Raw genomic sequence first — 17,936 nt, 5'->3', positions numbered from 1 at the left:
CAAAGTAGCTTGACGTGCCCGCAGCCCTCAACTTTAATACAACAATAACAAATAAAAATAGAAAAGAGTGACTTGCAGAGAAGAAAAGGAAAGGGGAGAGAAGGAGTGTTGGTAATAATACAATAAATCTCGTACATCTGCTGATTGAATGCAGGTTCATTCATGAATGGCTAAACGATGCTAGGTCATGGACGATTACACATCATTGTTGAATGTACAGTTAATGTACACAGGAACATGAATACATTACAATTGCACACGACAGGATCAATACTTAGACAATAACACAGTTTTAACTGCCTTTTTAAATGAATACAATGTCCTAAGGTTTCTTATTACAATGGGCAGAAAGTTCCAGATGTCTGAATTGTACCTGATTCCAGGATAGGGGACTTTTTATTGTCTTGATTGCCTGCTCATGAACAGTTACTGGGTCAGTCAAACAAAAATACCGTCCACACGCCATCTGCGTCGAGCAAGGTAAATACCTCGCTTATAAAGAAGCGCCAAACTAGTCGAGGGACAGTTGACATAATATGAAACTCCAAGCGACGAGCGTTCGATCGAAATGATGTCAAGCTATATAACTCGACATTCTAACCATATTTTAACCCGTTGACTACTGAATTATCTAATTCCTATAGACTTAACACAGGGTCGACAAGGTTCCAGTAAGCAAAGGGTTAATAACCAGAGTCATTAAGATGTCCTCTATTCAGCTGTGATTCACAATGATATTGTGTTTTGCATTTACTTTTGATATGCGTAGTTTTTATGGCGTCATTTTTTTGAAAAATAACCATAAACATTATTTTTAAGAATAATATTTGAAGAAATGCGATGCTCCAACTTATGCTGGAAGCCTTTACACTTTAAAAGATAAAATTTTGATAAGAAATCTAAAGAAGTTGCTTCTCGAATAAGGGGAATGCACTGCGGAAATTGATCGTTCCAAATATTTTACCGCTTTTATGAATGTGTAATAAACGGGTCCTACCACAAGTTGGCACGTCACTTTTTTATTACATAAAATTACTAAATGTTGAACATTTGCTGCTGAATATAACTATCACATTTCGGGGGTTTCCATGTCTATCAATAGTCTGTTAACCTAATATATAAGCCAGTGAACTTGACATGTAGAATGTGAAAAATTATGTCATAGCTTAGGGATTACCCGATTTATTGCTCATTCTTAAAAAATAATAGAACATTGATATTTTACAACGAAGACGGTAAAAAGGCAAGTCTTATGAAAGAAAGTTTTTTGGCAGCGAACAATACACAATAAATTAAAGGAAAGATTAAACAAACTACTTAAGTAAAACTATATACTCTATATAAGATATTTTCAGAGCTAAAGGTATGTATAGTTTACTAAAAAAAAGTGGGGGAAAATGTGTTGTATATATCTATATGCATGTACATGTAGATATTAAGGGTCTAACTCTATTGCTTTGTTTTGTTTATTAAACAAAACTTGGTCCTAATGATTTTACCAAATTTAGAAAGGTTCTTTAATTGTGAATGAAATTTGATAATGTTAGGTCAATTTATTGTATTAACATTTCTTTAAATACTGCTTACGAATGTTATCAAAGACCGGGCATACGAGGGCATCATAAAATCCATCACCCTGTACATTGAGATCACATAAAGAATACAATTCTAGAGGCTGACTAGGCATAATAAGTGACGGGCAGCCTATTATTTCCACATATCGATATTTATATATACAAAGAGATAGGAGATATAATGGCGCCCTCTATAAATTCGTTCGCAAAATTCGGGACTTCCCCGTTACAAATGCTGGAAAAGGGAATCTTCACCGGGTATGGGAAACCCCTACATAGTTATGCACAGTAGCTAACGTAATGTCTACATTGTGCTGATTTAGAATACGTGTCCTAGGAATAACTGTTTGATGTACTAGAAAGTCTGTTGACAATAACAGAACATAACAGGAAGTACGTAGCCTCCGATGTCGTCTCATTCGTGCATTTAAACGGAATATATAGCACAACTGTTTCACGGAGAAGGTTTATATTTAGAAAATACGCCAGACGAAGCACTTGAATTCTCCACAGAAACAGACGACACAGCCCACCAGTTAGGGTGTAATTTTTAGCTGATATCGCGTTAGAAAGAGCTCGAAGTGACTCAAGACAGAAAATTCCTCTCTATATATTGCAGAAATTACTTGTAGTGACTCAGACGCGATTGGTGAGTTTGTGAAACATAATTTTGTTTCATTCCACTTCGGACTCGTCTTAGCTAATGCGATTGACCTTACGTCCAGCTGACCCGTGGGCGGACAGTGTCAGCCATTAACCCGATTGAATCATCACTATTATTTATTTAAATAAGGGTAAGTTTAGATTTCATTATCTGATTTGGGAAATGACTCGGCCATTTCCTCCTTTGCTTATAATCAACAATTATTCATTTTCAATTTCAAACTTGATCCATTCAAGATAAAGAATATTTTTATTAAAAATATTCACATAGATTTTTTTTGTTCCGACCTCTGAACTCTGAACTGATGTTATATAGAATTCGTTGTGATCTCTTTTTTACTTTTTCACCAATAGCTCGATTTCTAATCACTATCAGTATCATTTTTACTTACTCGAATTCACCACGTGCTGTATGGTATGTGAATAGCCTCACTGTCCATGTTCAACACATCCAGTTTGGAGAAGAAAAGAAAAGAAATAACCAATGACTCATCAACTTTTGTGTGAAGAATGTATTACTTAAAGGGCAAGTCCGGTGTATTTGCAAATTGATTTAAAGGAATGATTTCTTTTTAAGCCTCGGTCACAAATGCCATTACGAACTGCTACGAACGCCGTACGAACGATTTACAGACAATGGAAAAACAGGGAGAACCTTTGTGACCGTAGCATAAGGTGTATCATAATTGTTTTTCAATGAAAGTCGTTACCATATTATTATTACCATTATAATCTATCAGACCCTGCGGGAGAATCAATATATAATTGTTTAGTCCTTCAATCTTGAATTCTAAGCTGACAGTCTTACATGCCAATGTTATGGAGTCGACCACATACTCATAATGAATAGGCCTTACGTTAATCCGTTTTAATTCTATTTAAAAGTTTTTTTTCTGAAATTCATTGATTAAAAAAAGGGACATAATTGAAGGTTGCTAGTTGTGGACTTCCTATATTCAAATGATGAATTAACCATGAGTACAAACGTATGTTTGAATATAAAAGTATATCGATGCTACGAAGTTGTGTGAAATGATACAGATCAATAAGGTGCGTATACTACTGCGTAGAATAATGAGTGTTTTTGTGTAGGTCTACTATTGCTTCCCCTACGTATTACCAACCACGGAAATGTTGTCCAGTATCAATTTCAAACAATAAAATTATTCACTTCATCGACCTTTGTACCAATAGTGCCCTCCCCGATTATTTCTAGACCGCAGTCTAGCGCTAATAGAACGATGAGGCCTGTATCAGAATTTTTATTGTATTTGAATTGATTTTATTTTATTTCTGATTTTCCAGATATAATAACTGAATAACAAAGAACATAAAACGTAAGGTATAATACAAAATATACAAACGATAATGTAATAATAACAAAGGAAACCAAATTTCTTTGTAACTTTCATGTTTGCAAAGACCAAATAGAATATCTTGTATCTTGTTAAAAGATTTTTTTCAAATATACATATTATAACAAAACTTAATATTTCTATAACATATTATTAGGCCTATGTATTAAAATTATTTTCCAAACTATCTGTGGAAAAAGTGCAAGGAACGCAATCATAGGCGATGCTTGACTAGGATGGCGGCCTAAAAACAAATATTAAAACAATCTGAAGGTGAGCACATTTTTTGTTGTTGTGTGTTTGTGGGGGGGGGGGGGGGGGGGTGATGGAAAAAGGAGAACCACTAATTTGTTTGTGTGTGGGTGAAAAAAAAGCTTAAATTTACGTTATTATTCTATATTTTTAACAGTTTTGGGGCTGGGGGGGGGGGGGGGCCAGGCTGGAAAAATCGCCACGTGGATCCGCGCCTGATTGTACGCCATAACAAATGATTTGTATCATATCAGTCAATTTGCTAAGCAAGTTTCAAAAGTCAGAAACTAAAAAATGTACATGTGTTCAGCTTGTATTAGCTATAGAAGCTATTTAGATCTAATGTAAATCATATAGCCTTTTTGTTGTTGTTGGTGATTCCCTGTGGTATTCCCGAGCAGACGACGCGTGTAAGAAAAAAAGGAGGCGGCGGCCAATAAGGAGTCGGGCGGTGACGAAAAACTCGTTGGCCTGAATTCACAAAGGAGATTTTTCGACAAACCTCCTTTTGTTTCGCCAAACCTCATTTTGTTCTTTACAAACCAGGTTTGTAAAATACGCGTAAAAACGCGTCATATGACGTACGAAAACCAAGGTTTGTCGACAAACCTCCTTTGTGAATTCGGGCCGTTATGTTTGTTAAAAGGCCTTAGCCATTTTTATAGTTATGACACGATAGCTCTATTACGGCAAAATTTTAACTCGTGTCCTTTTATCTGGAATAGCTTTCTAAAGTAGGCCGCTTTGTGTTCAGTGATTCGTTCTAAAGCAGATGTATACCATTAAAATATTTTTAAAAATTGAAGTCACGAACTGATAGTAAGTGTTGCAGATTTCAAAGAAATGACTTTAAGATAATTTTTTTAGAACTAATGATTACTCTTTTTCATGACCTTTACCAACTCGTAAGCATTATATGTCAATAATAATTTCAAATCGCAATTTCCCTCGGGTTTTTCCGTTGAACGCTTTTTATTATTATCAAAATCTTGATATGCGATACAAAAATGGTTAATACTGAAGCCAAATGGTACATGTACAAGGTCATTGCAATTGCAAAATGACAACAAGATACGTGTTACAAGAGAGAAAGATAGAGGGGTATATATATAGAGAGAGAGAGAGAGAGAGAGAGAGAGAGAGAAAGAGAGATAGAGAGAGACTTACTCGTGTACGTTTGACTGCTCGCTCTCTAGCATATAAAAAGTTATGAGTCTACAAGCGTGCATGTACTAAGTACCTTATGAGATAATCACACCCTGTGACCGAGAATCTATCACACTCCCAGCTAAACAGAAAAAGAATAGAAACCAGAGATAAAACATAACAAAAGACGCAATTGATGAACAATATATTAATATAAGGTTCCAAATAAGTATTGACCTAGAAACTGGATTTATAGGCTAGTATCGCAAACTTGCTTCAACAAAAATTAATGTTATTATTATTTATTTTTTTACTGGTTGTCTCGTTGCCTATTAATGAATAAACTGCAACACACGAAATATAAATAAATATAAATATACAATTTAATAAATACACAGTTGTTTGTATTACTACTAACATTTGAACAAAATTTCCTGTTCGAATTACCTTCATTTAGAAGTTTGATTTCCATTTAATTGCAACAAGTTGGTATCTCATCAGCTACTAGACGTGACATTTAGTCTAAAATTATAAGCTCTTGAAGATTCTGTAAGTTACAAATTAGAAATATTATTAATGACATTATTATGACATAATTTATTTATGCAGAAGCGGGTATAATTTTAATTAATTATCAAAGCAATTTTAGCTCACAGAGCTAAAGCGAACAATTTTAGAAAAAATATCTTAAGAGATGTCAACATTGATTATTTATGATCAGAATTCAGGCCACATGAAATATCATTCAAGTTCTTACCATTCGCAGATGTCGATTGAATCATTGCTCGTCGACTTCGACGACGACGTCGAAACTGCCTCATTCAGTTCACCATTCTACAGTCTTGCTTGGTAATATGACAATACATGAGTTGGGTAAAAACCCGAGCAGCGGTTTTCCCCCAAAAAACAAAATATCGTGCCACATAGCCCTATTAGGATATAATGCTCTTGAGTACGAAATGACGTATCTTTACATGCCTAACGATTGGTTGATTTTTAATTAAATGATGCGCATGCCATTTGACACTGAAAGACAGAACCATTGATTTTATTTGGGATTATTAGAAAATTATGGTATAGCAATGAACACTGTACTGTAGAAGAGTATCATTTGCGAAAAAAAGTATGTAACTTAAAAAGGAAGAGTACATGATTTTGAACTAAGTGGATGTGATAAGCCCCTCCCCCCCCCGACAGATATGGTTATACATGTAAATGTTTTTAAACCTAAAAATACAAATTAACGTTAACAAAATTAAATTCGAAAGTCAATATCTAAATATGGACTGCGAAGTTGTCGTACTATATATCTTTAGAAAGAATTTTATAAGTTCAATTTCTTTTTTTTTCTTTCTAGAAAATGCCTTCATATATAATCATTTTTTTTCTTTTTCATCCAGCCACATAATGTCCATCATGAATGACGGAGATGATCAGTCGTCAATCCCAGAGTCCATGGATGTATATGACGAATTTTTCCCGAATGGGCTCCAGCAATATACTGGTAGGTTAAAACAAAAATCACAAGAATTTTGCCATAATTGAAGGCAAATACTGGTATTTCTATAATTATCTAAGAACATCATGATAGGGGCATGGATATTGTCTCTATAATGTATATAATAATAATGATGATAATAATTTTATACGTGTATAATGATTAAAGTGAACGCTATATCATGAAAAAGTACTTTTCTTTATACTAGAAGCAAGTCTGTACTTCAGAGTGATCTGATTTTTGGATAATCTATACGTATTCCTATAATCCATGGGATTATAGAGATATTGAATTTGAAATGTAAGAAAAAGAAATCGATTAATATAGAAGTCCGTTGTGAAACGTGCCAAGTTCGAAGTGTATATTTATTTTCATTCAGCATAGTGATTTTGTTGTGCTCGATCTGGTGAATCATGTCCAAATGACATGCTCGTGAAGTTGAACTAAATGTAAACACTCATGTTGCGCAATGTCCTCAATTTAACCTGTAAGTGCATACAGTCATTGCTCAATACAAGAGAACCGTTTAATCCAAATATCGCAATACTCTGGGAATCCCCTAATGTATGCGCGCGCATCTCGCATTCTCTTTCGTTTGCGATTAGTCTGTGATCGAGGAACGCGAGGGCGATTACGTTTTGTTTACTACCACTATTCAAGCTAGCTGATCAGCAAAACATGGCAAGAACGAAATCGGGGATTGCCTTCATCAGTTTATGGCATCAGGTTTGTCTATATAACCTGTGAAGAATATACCAAACTACACTCTTGCTCTGTGATCAGTTGAAGTGCCGCATATTCAACTCTTTGTCATTGGAAACATTTGTAGACCAGCCCCGCCCCCCCCCACTCAGTGTTATTTAGGGTACGCATATGCGTGTTCCAACCGACCCCCCCCCCCCTTTTTCAGCAAAAGTCCGGTGTGTAAAGTCAATACGGCTCGACCTTTTTCTTTTGTATACGAGCCTTTTTCAGCACCCCCCCCCCCCTTTTCAGCAAAAGTCCGGTGTGTAAAGTCAATACGGGTCGACCTTTTTCTTTTGTTACGAAAAGGACATTTTGGCAGCACGCATGGGGTCCGTCCGTTCTCGGAGTGGGGGTGGGGGGGGGGGGTGGGAGACCAGCGCTTCCAGACGACAGTATTATTACCAGATCAGTTCAACAACTTTCGGTTTCGTTCGTTGTAATTTTGCTTTTATCTCGCCGCTATTTCAGTATACCGGAAATGAAAAAATAAATATTTGATTGGTATGTTGATTGATTAAGCTGTAGGAATAACACGTACAGCATACTTATGTTCTTCATTTCCTTGATCTCCTTTTTCTTTTATTGTTTATTCTACCTGCTTGTATTAAATTATTTTTTTCTTATTCAGAACTGTCAGTTTAAAGGGATCGTTTAACAATGTTAAATCTGAGATACACGGCCCTACGTGTTATCAGTGTCTGTGATATGGTGTAATATTGAAGCCCTAAAAAAATTGCGCTTCAAAATGATCAAGAAGTGCCTCAAAAAAGTAAAAATCTTTGAGTGACCGGTTTTACCATACTCGTTTTCCCCAATAGACTGTAGTGTTATGAAAACCGTCAGGCGAACGGTTTTCAAAATTTGTAATTCCAATCATAAATATCTTGATAATCAGACAGGCGATCGGCTTGTAAAAGTCATGGGGCTCCTGACTGACCTTAAGGTTTATAATTATCATTGCATCATGAGCTAAATCCAGAATTTTATTTCAGAATCTGAGACAAAGTTACCGGATCCCTTTAATGTCATATTCACATTGTACTATATTTATTACAATGTAACAAATAGATGATTTCTTGTTTAATTGTTGCCGCCATTATTATGAAGCCTAAATATAGGCTATATTAGATTATTGATATTAATCTAAAACCACTTAATAAAAAATAAATAAAATTATCTATTGTTTTAATTCACTACTGTTTTATGCTCTATTGTAAGCCAAATTAACTTTTATTTATAACTTGACACTTATTTTAAAAATAAAATAGTTGCTATCAAAGATGGATTCAAATCAGAAAAAATCCTGATGTTTATAAACGGGTTGCCAAGATAATTTGACTGTTATATTTTAATAGGGTCTTCTGTAAACAAAATATTATTTTTCACTTCATTCCAAGGAGGAACATCCTGAAAAGATTAAAATAACTATTGCAACATCGAATAATTTTGTGTATAGTATCGTATCGAATTTCATCGACAATTGATCTTTGTTTAATCTCCGATCTCGTTAGTTAACAGCAAGATTACTCAAATCGATGAATGAATTCGTTAAAATGAGATTGATGAATTTTTGACAGATTTAAAAGAGAAACCGATTTCAGCGTTAAATATTGAAGCTTTATAAAAATTAATTTCGGATATAAGGCAAGCCGTCTGAAATAAAGTAAAAAAAATTAACAAACAAACAAAATTCTCCTCTGTCTTCCATTCTAATGGTAATATTGAATGGTTGTCATCTTGCTCTGAATGCTAAAAACCATTGCAAGTCGCAGTGGTTCAACGGAAAATATAACTGTATCGTAAAAAAAAAATGACGTCTATAAATTTAAATTTATTTTGTTAAAATAGGCAGTATAAATTCGATCGTTCTTTGCATTCTTTCATATCTTCTTACAGCCGCCGACATTGCGCTCCTTAATGGACTTGAATCTTCGGTAAATATTATTTATTTAAGTTGGTATTAATTGTTTTCAAAGATTTTGGGGAAAATTGTTTGTAATATCATTTTCTAAACCCGAAATTTTAGTTCCTAAAAAGTTCGAGATTTGTTAAATCAAGGTATTTTTCACGGGCTTTTCTATTAGAGGAAAAGTTTAATTCTTGCTAATTTAAGGTATCAGTTTGTCAAAGTTCCTTAATATTCTTTAAAAGGACGTAATGTGATATAGATGGGGCGGGGGTAGGGTAGGAACACTTCAAGGGAATACTTCTCCCTATATAGTGTCGAGTTTGAGAGTTATAGGCCTCACCTACAAAACTCACCCCCTCCCGATATCAAAGCAAATAACAAGGTGGATGATGATGAGCAATATGATATAGGACTATTCCACTTCAATTGCACATATCAATCTGTTCTCAGTTGATATATTTTGGGGAGTTTTAATACGAACGTTGCATTTCGAGAAAGATTATGCCTATCATTATTTTAATTTTTTTTAAATTTAAATTTTGTTTTGAGGCGATTGAAAATTCTAATGGCAGTTTACATGTATTTATAAGTATGCAAATGTGATTATTACACAGCAGTATATGCACCAAATACATGTTATATACACATTTATGTAAACATCGTATGAAATCAAATCATGCCGACCTTTTCTATTTCTTGGATTCCTTTCAACAGGACATTCTTACCAGCCCAAGTTCAAACAACGGATTTTTCGACGGTACGTATTCACTGTATATAGTAGCTCACACCAGTAAGTGTGCCATTTTCCCCCTCCCTCCACACATCTGAACAGCACCAACGTTCAACACGTTCAAAGTCGCCCTCAAGACATATTTGTTTACGTTATAATCAAGATGATTTCTTTTCCCCTTTTAATCATGGTTTTAATAAGATAACGTAAAATGGGTGGATATCCTCGATTTTTGGTAGCTTCTAAATTGTATAATAATCTTCAAAAATAGATTTACTACCATATAGTCTTAAGAAATCCTTAAAGGGAATAGTCCAGCTGTGATCTGATCGTTAAAAATATCGTTGAACCCATTGTTGTTTATTATTTATATAAAGAAAGTGAAACATACATTCAGGGAACCTCTCCATATCCAAGGATGTCTCTTTCGAGCGATGGGAAACGATCACCCTAAAATAAAAACACATACACACACGCACATTAAATATTTTATACTTAACTTTTATATCAATATAAAATTGAATACTTGCATCTATCTGTATTTAAATTAAGTACAAATTAAAGTATAGGCCTACCTACATAATTGTGTTTTGACGTAATTGGTTAAAACGGGCATAACTATGTCTGATTTCAAATTCTGTGTCATCTTTCTATTTTGATCTATACAGGTCACGATAATTCTTGTTAATTTGATTGATAATATAGATACACTGTTGCTCATAAAGTTGGAATATTTTTTTTACCCCAATTTATGGAATTATTTTGACAATGATTTGTTCCTAATAGATCTCGATAATAGTATACATTCTCAGATTTTATTGAATAATAATTTGCCAGTGTTTGTTTTGCGTGACTGCTAAAACATGTGTATGCTACTATGCTTATGAAATAGGGGGCCTATGCCCTTCAGTCATAAATGACAGTAATGAGGATTAATGCCCCACAAAAGGGCACTATTATTGTACATCGACACGGTTTCGATCCTGGCGCCTCACAGGTACGAGGCCATTGCTTTGCCACTGAACCCTGACTGTACGCAGCGGGGGCTAGGGTAGGGGGCAGTTCCAAAAATAAAAAATAAAACATAAAATGCAATATATTATCAATAATTCATTGCATTTTACCCCGGTCCCCAACATAAAAAAATCCTCTGTACGGCCATGCATTATGGCTCAAGGCATGGGACACAGAAGATTTTTAAAAAATAAAAAAAATCCAACTAAATGAGCGACAGTGTATTAACAAAGTGAAAACATTTATCAGGGAACCTCACAATGTCTAAGGATGTTATCTTCGAGCGATGGAAAACGAACAACCTTACAACAAACACACACATTCAAAATCACACACACACACACACGCGCACACACGCACACACACACGCATTTATACTTTTCGATTGATATGAATAGAAAATTGAATAATTGCATATATATATTGTTACCATTCGCATTTAAATTAGGTACAAAAGATACCAAGGTAATTATTTTTTGACATTATTGGTTAACACGGACATATGCTTAGTTTTCTATTCTGTGTCATCTCTCTATTTTGATCTATACAGGTCACAATAATTCTTGATTGCTAAAACATTATGAAAAAATAAATCTTGTTTTGCGTGCACAGCAATGGACGCTATGGAGGCAAACTTCTCGGAAGCAGCAGCTATTCAGGTAAATCCTGATAATTATGGAGGTTTTTCCCAGAACTTGGATATCCATAGTCCTTTCAGCAACCCCATTTTTAGCGCCGTGTCACCGATGACCCCACAGGCCAACGCTGTTCCTTTCTTCGGTCCCGATGATGGCTCGCTCCAATCAGAGAGGATTGACAGCAGTCTAGCAGACATTGATCCAATGCGGGTGAACTCGGAGAATGTCAGAGAAACGCTTATGGCAGACCCTAATGCACTTGGAGAGAGCCTTGGATCCTTTGAATTGAACGCAACCAGAAATGCCTCAAGTGAGTATGACCAGCGAGAGAACTTTTCATTATGCCACCTACATTGACCTGGTAACATGTCTTGTAAGAAATGTATGTTTTTTGTTGTTGTTGGTTGACAGTTTGACTTGAAAAAAGTACATCTTTGTCAAAGCAGAAGTAGCAAAGAAATAGCAATTCTCCACTTATTTACACAAAATTAATATTAGATATTCAGATGACTCATGAAATCATAAAATATGCCCTAGCAGCAGAAGGAAAGTTAGAAACATGGTACCATGAACCATGGAGTTAACCTTGAATTGACAATCCCTTACAGTAGCTCCTAGAAGCTATCCTGGGATGAAGGTGCTGTGCGCCAGTGTGAGGTGCCATGGTAAAAGTAAAATGTAATTACAATAACATGTGAGCTTGGATCGTGATCAACGTAAAACCTTGCTATTTGTCTTTGGAATGCAGTACAGTCGAATGACCACTCCCAGGGACCTTCGGCTAGTAGAATGGCTACACAGAGACAGGGACAAACCCAAGCTACATCCGGTACAACAGCAAACGGCACAACTGCAGAAGCTGGAGGGTACTTTTCCGATTACAAGTTGCCGGAATGTAGGTGTTTTTTGTAATTGTTTTTGTTTAAATAATATTTCTTTATAATGTTCCTTCTCTTGTTCTATAGTGATGTTCTGATGTCACAATTCTCCCTCCCCAGAATACGATTTTGGGAATCCCGATGGCCTTTCCTTTTAAAGCCGAAGGAGAGGGGACACTATAGTTTTACTCTGAAAATGAAATGCGAATTACCAAGCCTACTGATGAGAGGGATGGTGAGATTAGTTGTCCAAGCGCCCTGCTACGTCACTAAGACAGAAGTGTATATAGGACTCAGTTTACAATCATGTAATCATATTACTATACATGATTAATATATAATTGTTATTATGCATGATTGATATATTTTTGTAACTGTAATGCATTATTGTTTGTATATGTTTTATAATTATGTAGTGCGACCTGCCGTGGTTTCGGAAAGGGAACATGGACTTGGTCTTGAATGTACACATGTATTCCTTTTATAAGAAATAAAGGCATGATTTAACAACATACATTCATTAAAATGGAATAATACACTGTCTGCATCTGTCATAGTAGCTGAAAGCTCATGTCTATCTGATAGTAATCAACGCAACTAACGACTGAACCGTGATTATGAGATATAAAAATGCTATAAATACCAACTCATAAAAGAAATTTCAACAAATTTCGTCCCCATTTTTCCTGGTTTTTCAGATCACCATTTCAAGGTAAGCGTCAAGTTCATGTCGACACCCATGCTAGAGAAAAACGTCACTAATGAGGGAGGATGCTTACTTCATTATCAGCCATTAGACCGAGACCGACCACCTATCACAGCTGAGGTAGATAGGATATCGATTCCAGTCAAGATCAAGAATGAACGGGACGGCTCCCTGCAAGAGTTCCCGTGGGGTAATGATAAACAGAAGCAATTCACCGAGTTGATTTTGAACAACTTCTATCGAGGGTAAGGAATAAATTACTCTTAAGTTCATAATTCCTAGCTTTTGAGAATGGTGTTGTGTTGACAAGGGAATCGTTTCATAGTAAAACTTGATGTCCTACATCGGATTGTTCATAATGCCATACAAAAAGCATCTCTGTAACGCAAAATGTTCAGCCGTTACCAAGATTGTCAGACCGTGTTGCCGGATCATCCCGAGGCCCCTTCCCCTTGATAGTTCTAGTGGTTTACCTTTGTATCTCACCAGTTTTGTTTCTGATGTTGATTTTGTTACAGAGTTGAATTTTACTCGCGAGAAGGGAACATCTACGCAAGAAGAAGATCATATACCAAGCTCTATTGGCACCATACTGAAGAACAAACTGGTTCTTCTCTAGCCAAAATGCTGAATAGGAACGAGGAGACTGAGGTCTTCAACTGGGAAAAATTCAAGCAAACCTTTAAGACTAGCGCGAAGTATGGCACCAAATTAAGACTGCCTGCAATTTGGTTCAGCTTTGCCCAGAATTGGGACACGAAGACGTCGCCTTTAACAACCAAGTTAGTATGGGCCAGGGTTGATCCTACACGAGCTTGCGTGATGGTGAAGGATTTAAAACTTGATGTCAAGTCAACTGGGAGTCCTGAATCACTACATTCCAGCCTTTTCGGCATTTCCAATGAAGCAAGTCAGAGTGTTCCACAGTGATAATTTATTTCAAATCCTTTTTTTCCATTGGCAAAACAATTTTTTGTTTACTTAAATACAAACAGTTTATTCATGTATATATAAAAATAAAAATAAAACAATCGTATGATTTTTAGCAGACTGTGAGAATGTAAAGAAGGGAAAAAGGGGAAATTATAGATGGCTTTTAATTGTTGTCCTAGCAGATACCAGGTATCCAAAAGAAAGAAATATTTCATATATTTTGACAAAGTTACAATTAGCGCTAAGTTGCAAATGTCCATTAGATAATGGTTATAATTATGGTTGAGAGTAGTTTAAGGACAGCGGGAATTCACCTCTTTTTTCCGTTTTGTTTTTCTCAGAGTCTCTCCTCATGCATATCATTTGATAGCAAACTTGTATTACTTCTACCGAGGATTAATACCTTGAAGGGCCCTAAGTCGTCGCGCTGTCGGAATAAAAAATAGAAAACCATTTTCTAGTGCAGAGGTGTTGTAATTGTAATAAAATGCAAAATTGATGTTGGAACTTAAAAATTAGGTTTCCATTTACTTGTGCAATAAGACGTTGACCAATTAAGAGAATAACGATCGATATCATTGCAATATGTTAAAATCATGTATCTAGATGTGGAAGCATTGTCTTTATAAGAAACGGCCTCTGAAGAATCGTTAAATACTCTTTAGATTTACAGGAAACTAAGTGATCAATGATAACTACATGACAATGAGGGAATAAGATATGAAAATATTTTGATTATTGGTTATTGTCTTCAGTTACCATTTATTTCCTTTTTAAATGTGTAAGTTTACTTGTATAAATGCTCAGAAATTTACACAGTGTCATAACTACAAGGGGCACATTCCCTTTTAGTCGGCTGAATAAAAAAAAAGCAGGGGGATGGGAAAGAATGATAGGGAGATGGGTGAGACAGATGAAAGACGATACCTTTCTGTTTTCCTTACACCTATACACGAGGGCCCTGCTTTCTCGCATTTCCCCGTCCCCCACCCTCTCCCCTTGAGACTAGTGACCTTTCAATATTCTGGGACCTGCGTTTTGCCATTACGCATAGGTGAACATTTACGCAAGGAATACAAAAGTTTCTCATCGTGTCACACCATGCCCATTTACTCTATTACTCTATTTCCCTCTTTATACTTTATACTTGTTACACGTTTCGCTTTCTTTCCGTATTGTATAATTCATTTAGGTTCTTCATGAATACATCATGGAAATTAATATAATTGTTGTTATTGTGCATGTGCTAAGTTGTATATTGTAATACTTTTCTTTGAATAAAGAAGTTGTTACAACAGGAAATTAAAAACTTTAAACAATTATTACCACCAAGAAAAAAAAAACGAGTGGTATCATTTTCTATCGTCGATAACTATAAGACTTTTTGATTAATTAATTTTTTTTAATTAATTTCTAAATCCACTTTTTTAAATTTTGTATTAAAGTGAGAGATCGCCATCTGCATTATACTGCCTTAACAACGGTTTCCAACTGTCCATACCTTATTGAATAATGTATGGACACAGTGTATGTAAATAATTACTTTATTATACCAAAACTTATGCTTTACAATGTTATATTAATGTTTTGTCCTGTGTTATTGTTTATTCTTTCCTGTTTTGTCCATAGCTATAGGAACAAATAAATGATATAATTTAGTCTGCTATGACCATGTTAAGTAGTAGCCTTGTCTTCTAAAAGCACCTCCTTTACTTTTTTAATCCTACATTTTTAATTCTAATCATTTTATATACTCGATTATTCGAACCTTTTCATTTACTTTATTTCTTTTTATTGAGAATAAATGAATGTAGAGGAAACTCTAACTCAAACCTATTAAATACAGATGGGATCACCTATAATGAGTTCCGTTGTTATTTTAAATTTATAGTTACAAAAGATATTAATGGTGTTAAAGATGTACTGTAGAAGTATAATACATATACACGTATAATGAAAATTGGCCTATTACAAGATCCGCAACTTTCAAGGTACAAGATAAATAATCTTTCCATGTATCCATGCCAGTATTTGCTGAGTTCACAAGCATATCATGTGTGCCATATTCTATTCCTTTTTTTATAGAAATTTGCCGGTAAATTCTTTCCTTTTTGCTCAATGTACAGATAACTTATTGTAAAATTGGATAAATAAAGAGCTCAAAATGCATGAAAAGAGTTATGTAGCCACATCGAATTATTATGTTTAAGATGACAGGTTTTATTCGTACTTAATTATTCTACGTTCTTCTGTTTTGTATGTGAGGTATTTGGTTACAAACATTCGAAGGAAATTAATTTCTGGCTCTTTGAGATATCGTCTTATGTTGCTAATAATGGTTATTATAATCGGAAAAATCATCAAAAGGTTTTTCCCGGAATATCTTGGTAGGCGAATAACTTAATGACCATGCAGAATAAAATTTAGAATAATGAAGTTATTGCGAACCTCCCGATAAGATGAGGGGGGGGGATGAAAAACGAGAAATGAGTGTACACGTACTATGGTGATATATTATATCCGTCGCAATCGAGAGAGAGAAAAAGGAGGAAGAGAGATAAACAGGAAAAATAGTAGAGAGAGAGAGAGAGAGAGAGAGAGCGGGATGGGAAAGAAAGGGTAGAGGAGTGAGTGAACATTTTTTTTAAAGCAACGAAGAGGAAGAGACAGAGAGAGTAGAGGGAGAGTGAGAGGGAAAGAGGAGGAAGAGAGAGAAACATTATACCCGAGAGAGAGAGAGAGAGAGAGAAGAGAGAAAAAGGTGGGAGGAGGGGGGGGGGGGGGGGGTTGGACGGCCCCAGTTGAGTATATAGATATAGGCTAGATTTAAACAGGAAAAATAAACTGATTATTCCCGTTTAACTACGCCCTTCGGATGTATTCTTTATGACAGATACCAAGATATCATAATTATTTCTCTCAAGGCATGTTGTTCGGGGTCCTTACTTTCTGTGAATGATTAAACCAACGTGCGGTATTCCTTATAATGTAAAATTGTACCATGGAACAATTTATTCTGTCATAACTGTATGTTCGTTGTTTTCTTATATTTTTATATAGGACCAAGGAGTGTACCAGATATTATACAGCTTTTTGTGAAGGAAAAATTATACCTGATTCCCGGATAGGGGACTTTTTATTGTGTCGATTTTCTGCTCATGAATAAGGGAGTTTACAGATAGCACATGGTACAAATGACCCCAAACATCCACAGATCTTTTACACATGGAGAAGTTCTACTTCGAGCATCTTAGAATAATAACTGCCAAAGTCCTAGATGTGCTTCATGAATACCTTTTATTTGCCCTCTTGAAAAGAATACTTCCACCTGCGTATCTTAGAATGTACCGTGGGTGCATAAATGAATAATGTTACATAACTTTCATGAGCGCATATCTAGTATTCATCTCTGGTGGGTTTTACCTTTTTGGTACAAATGACCTTTATCTGCCCATGCGCAGATTGCATCTATGAACTGGCTTATCGTGTCAGTAAAACAAAAATAATAATAATAATAATAATAAAAACGTTACTTATAAAGCGCTTACCACCGAAGTCTCTAAGCGCTATACACACAAAATAGACTGATATACAATTACATCTTATACAAAACTAAAAATGCAAATAAACCTACAAATAACAATACATATGGAATACACATCAAAGTGAACAGAGATAATTAATCATCGAACGCAATTTTGAATAAATGTGTCTTGAGACTAGTTTTGAATAGGTTAACGGTTTGACAGTTTTTTACATTTAAAGGTAATTTGTTCCAAAGTTCAGCAGAAGCTTTGCGAAAGGAGCGATTACCATAAGAGAGAGTTGACACAGAAGTAGATACGAGGTTTAATTGTGAAGATGACCGTAAATTGCGTGAGGGTTTGTATTCC

The 17,936-nt window shown here is 35.2% G+C and overlaps 1 protein-coding gene across 1 annotated transcript; it reads left to right on the top strand.

The window, feature by feature from the left end:
• The first annotated feature begins 1,835 nt into the window (after window positions 1–1,835).
• LOC100893779 lies at window positions 1,836–16,206 on the top strand. The gene is made up of 8 exons (XM_030976007.1): window positions 1,836–2,368; window positions 6,391–6,494; window positions 9,132–9,169; window positions 9,859–9,901; window positions 11,501–11,836; window positions 12,275–12,421; window positions 13,103–13,355; window positions 13,629–16,206. The coding sequence occupies exons 2-8, from the start codon at window positions 6,398–6,400 to the stop codon at window positions 14,038–14,040; spliced, it is 1,326 nt and encodes a 441-aa protein (XP_030831867.1). The 5' UTR covers window positions 1,836–2,368; window positions 6,391–6,397; the 3' UTR covers window positions 14,041–16,206.
• Window positions 16,207–17,936: the final 1,730 nt, after the last annotated feature.

This window comes from Strongylocentrotus purpuratus, unplaced genomic scaffold (genome assembly GCF_000002235.5).
Source record: "Strongylocentrotus purpuratus isolate Spur 01 unplaced genomic scaffold, Spur_5.0 spur5_scaffold_8, whole genome shotgun sequence".
Classification (NCBI taxonomy): domain Eukaryota; kingdom Metazoa; phylum Echinodermata; class Echinoidea; order Camarodonta; family Strongylocentrotidae; genus Strongylocentrotus; species Strongylocentrotus purpuratus.
The sequence above is the reverse complement of the archived record's forward strand: the minus strand, read 5'-3'. Positions and strand labels throughout refer to the sequence as shown.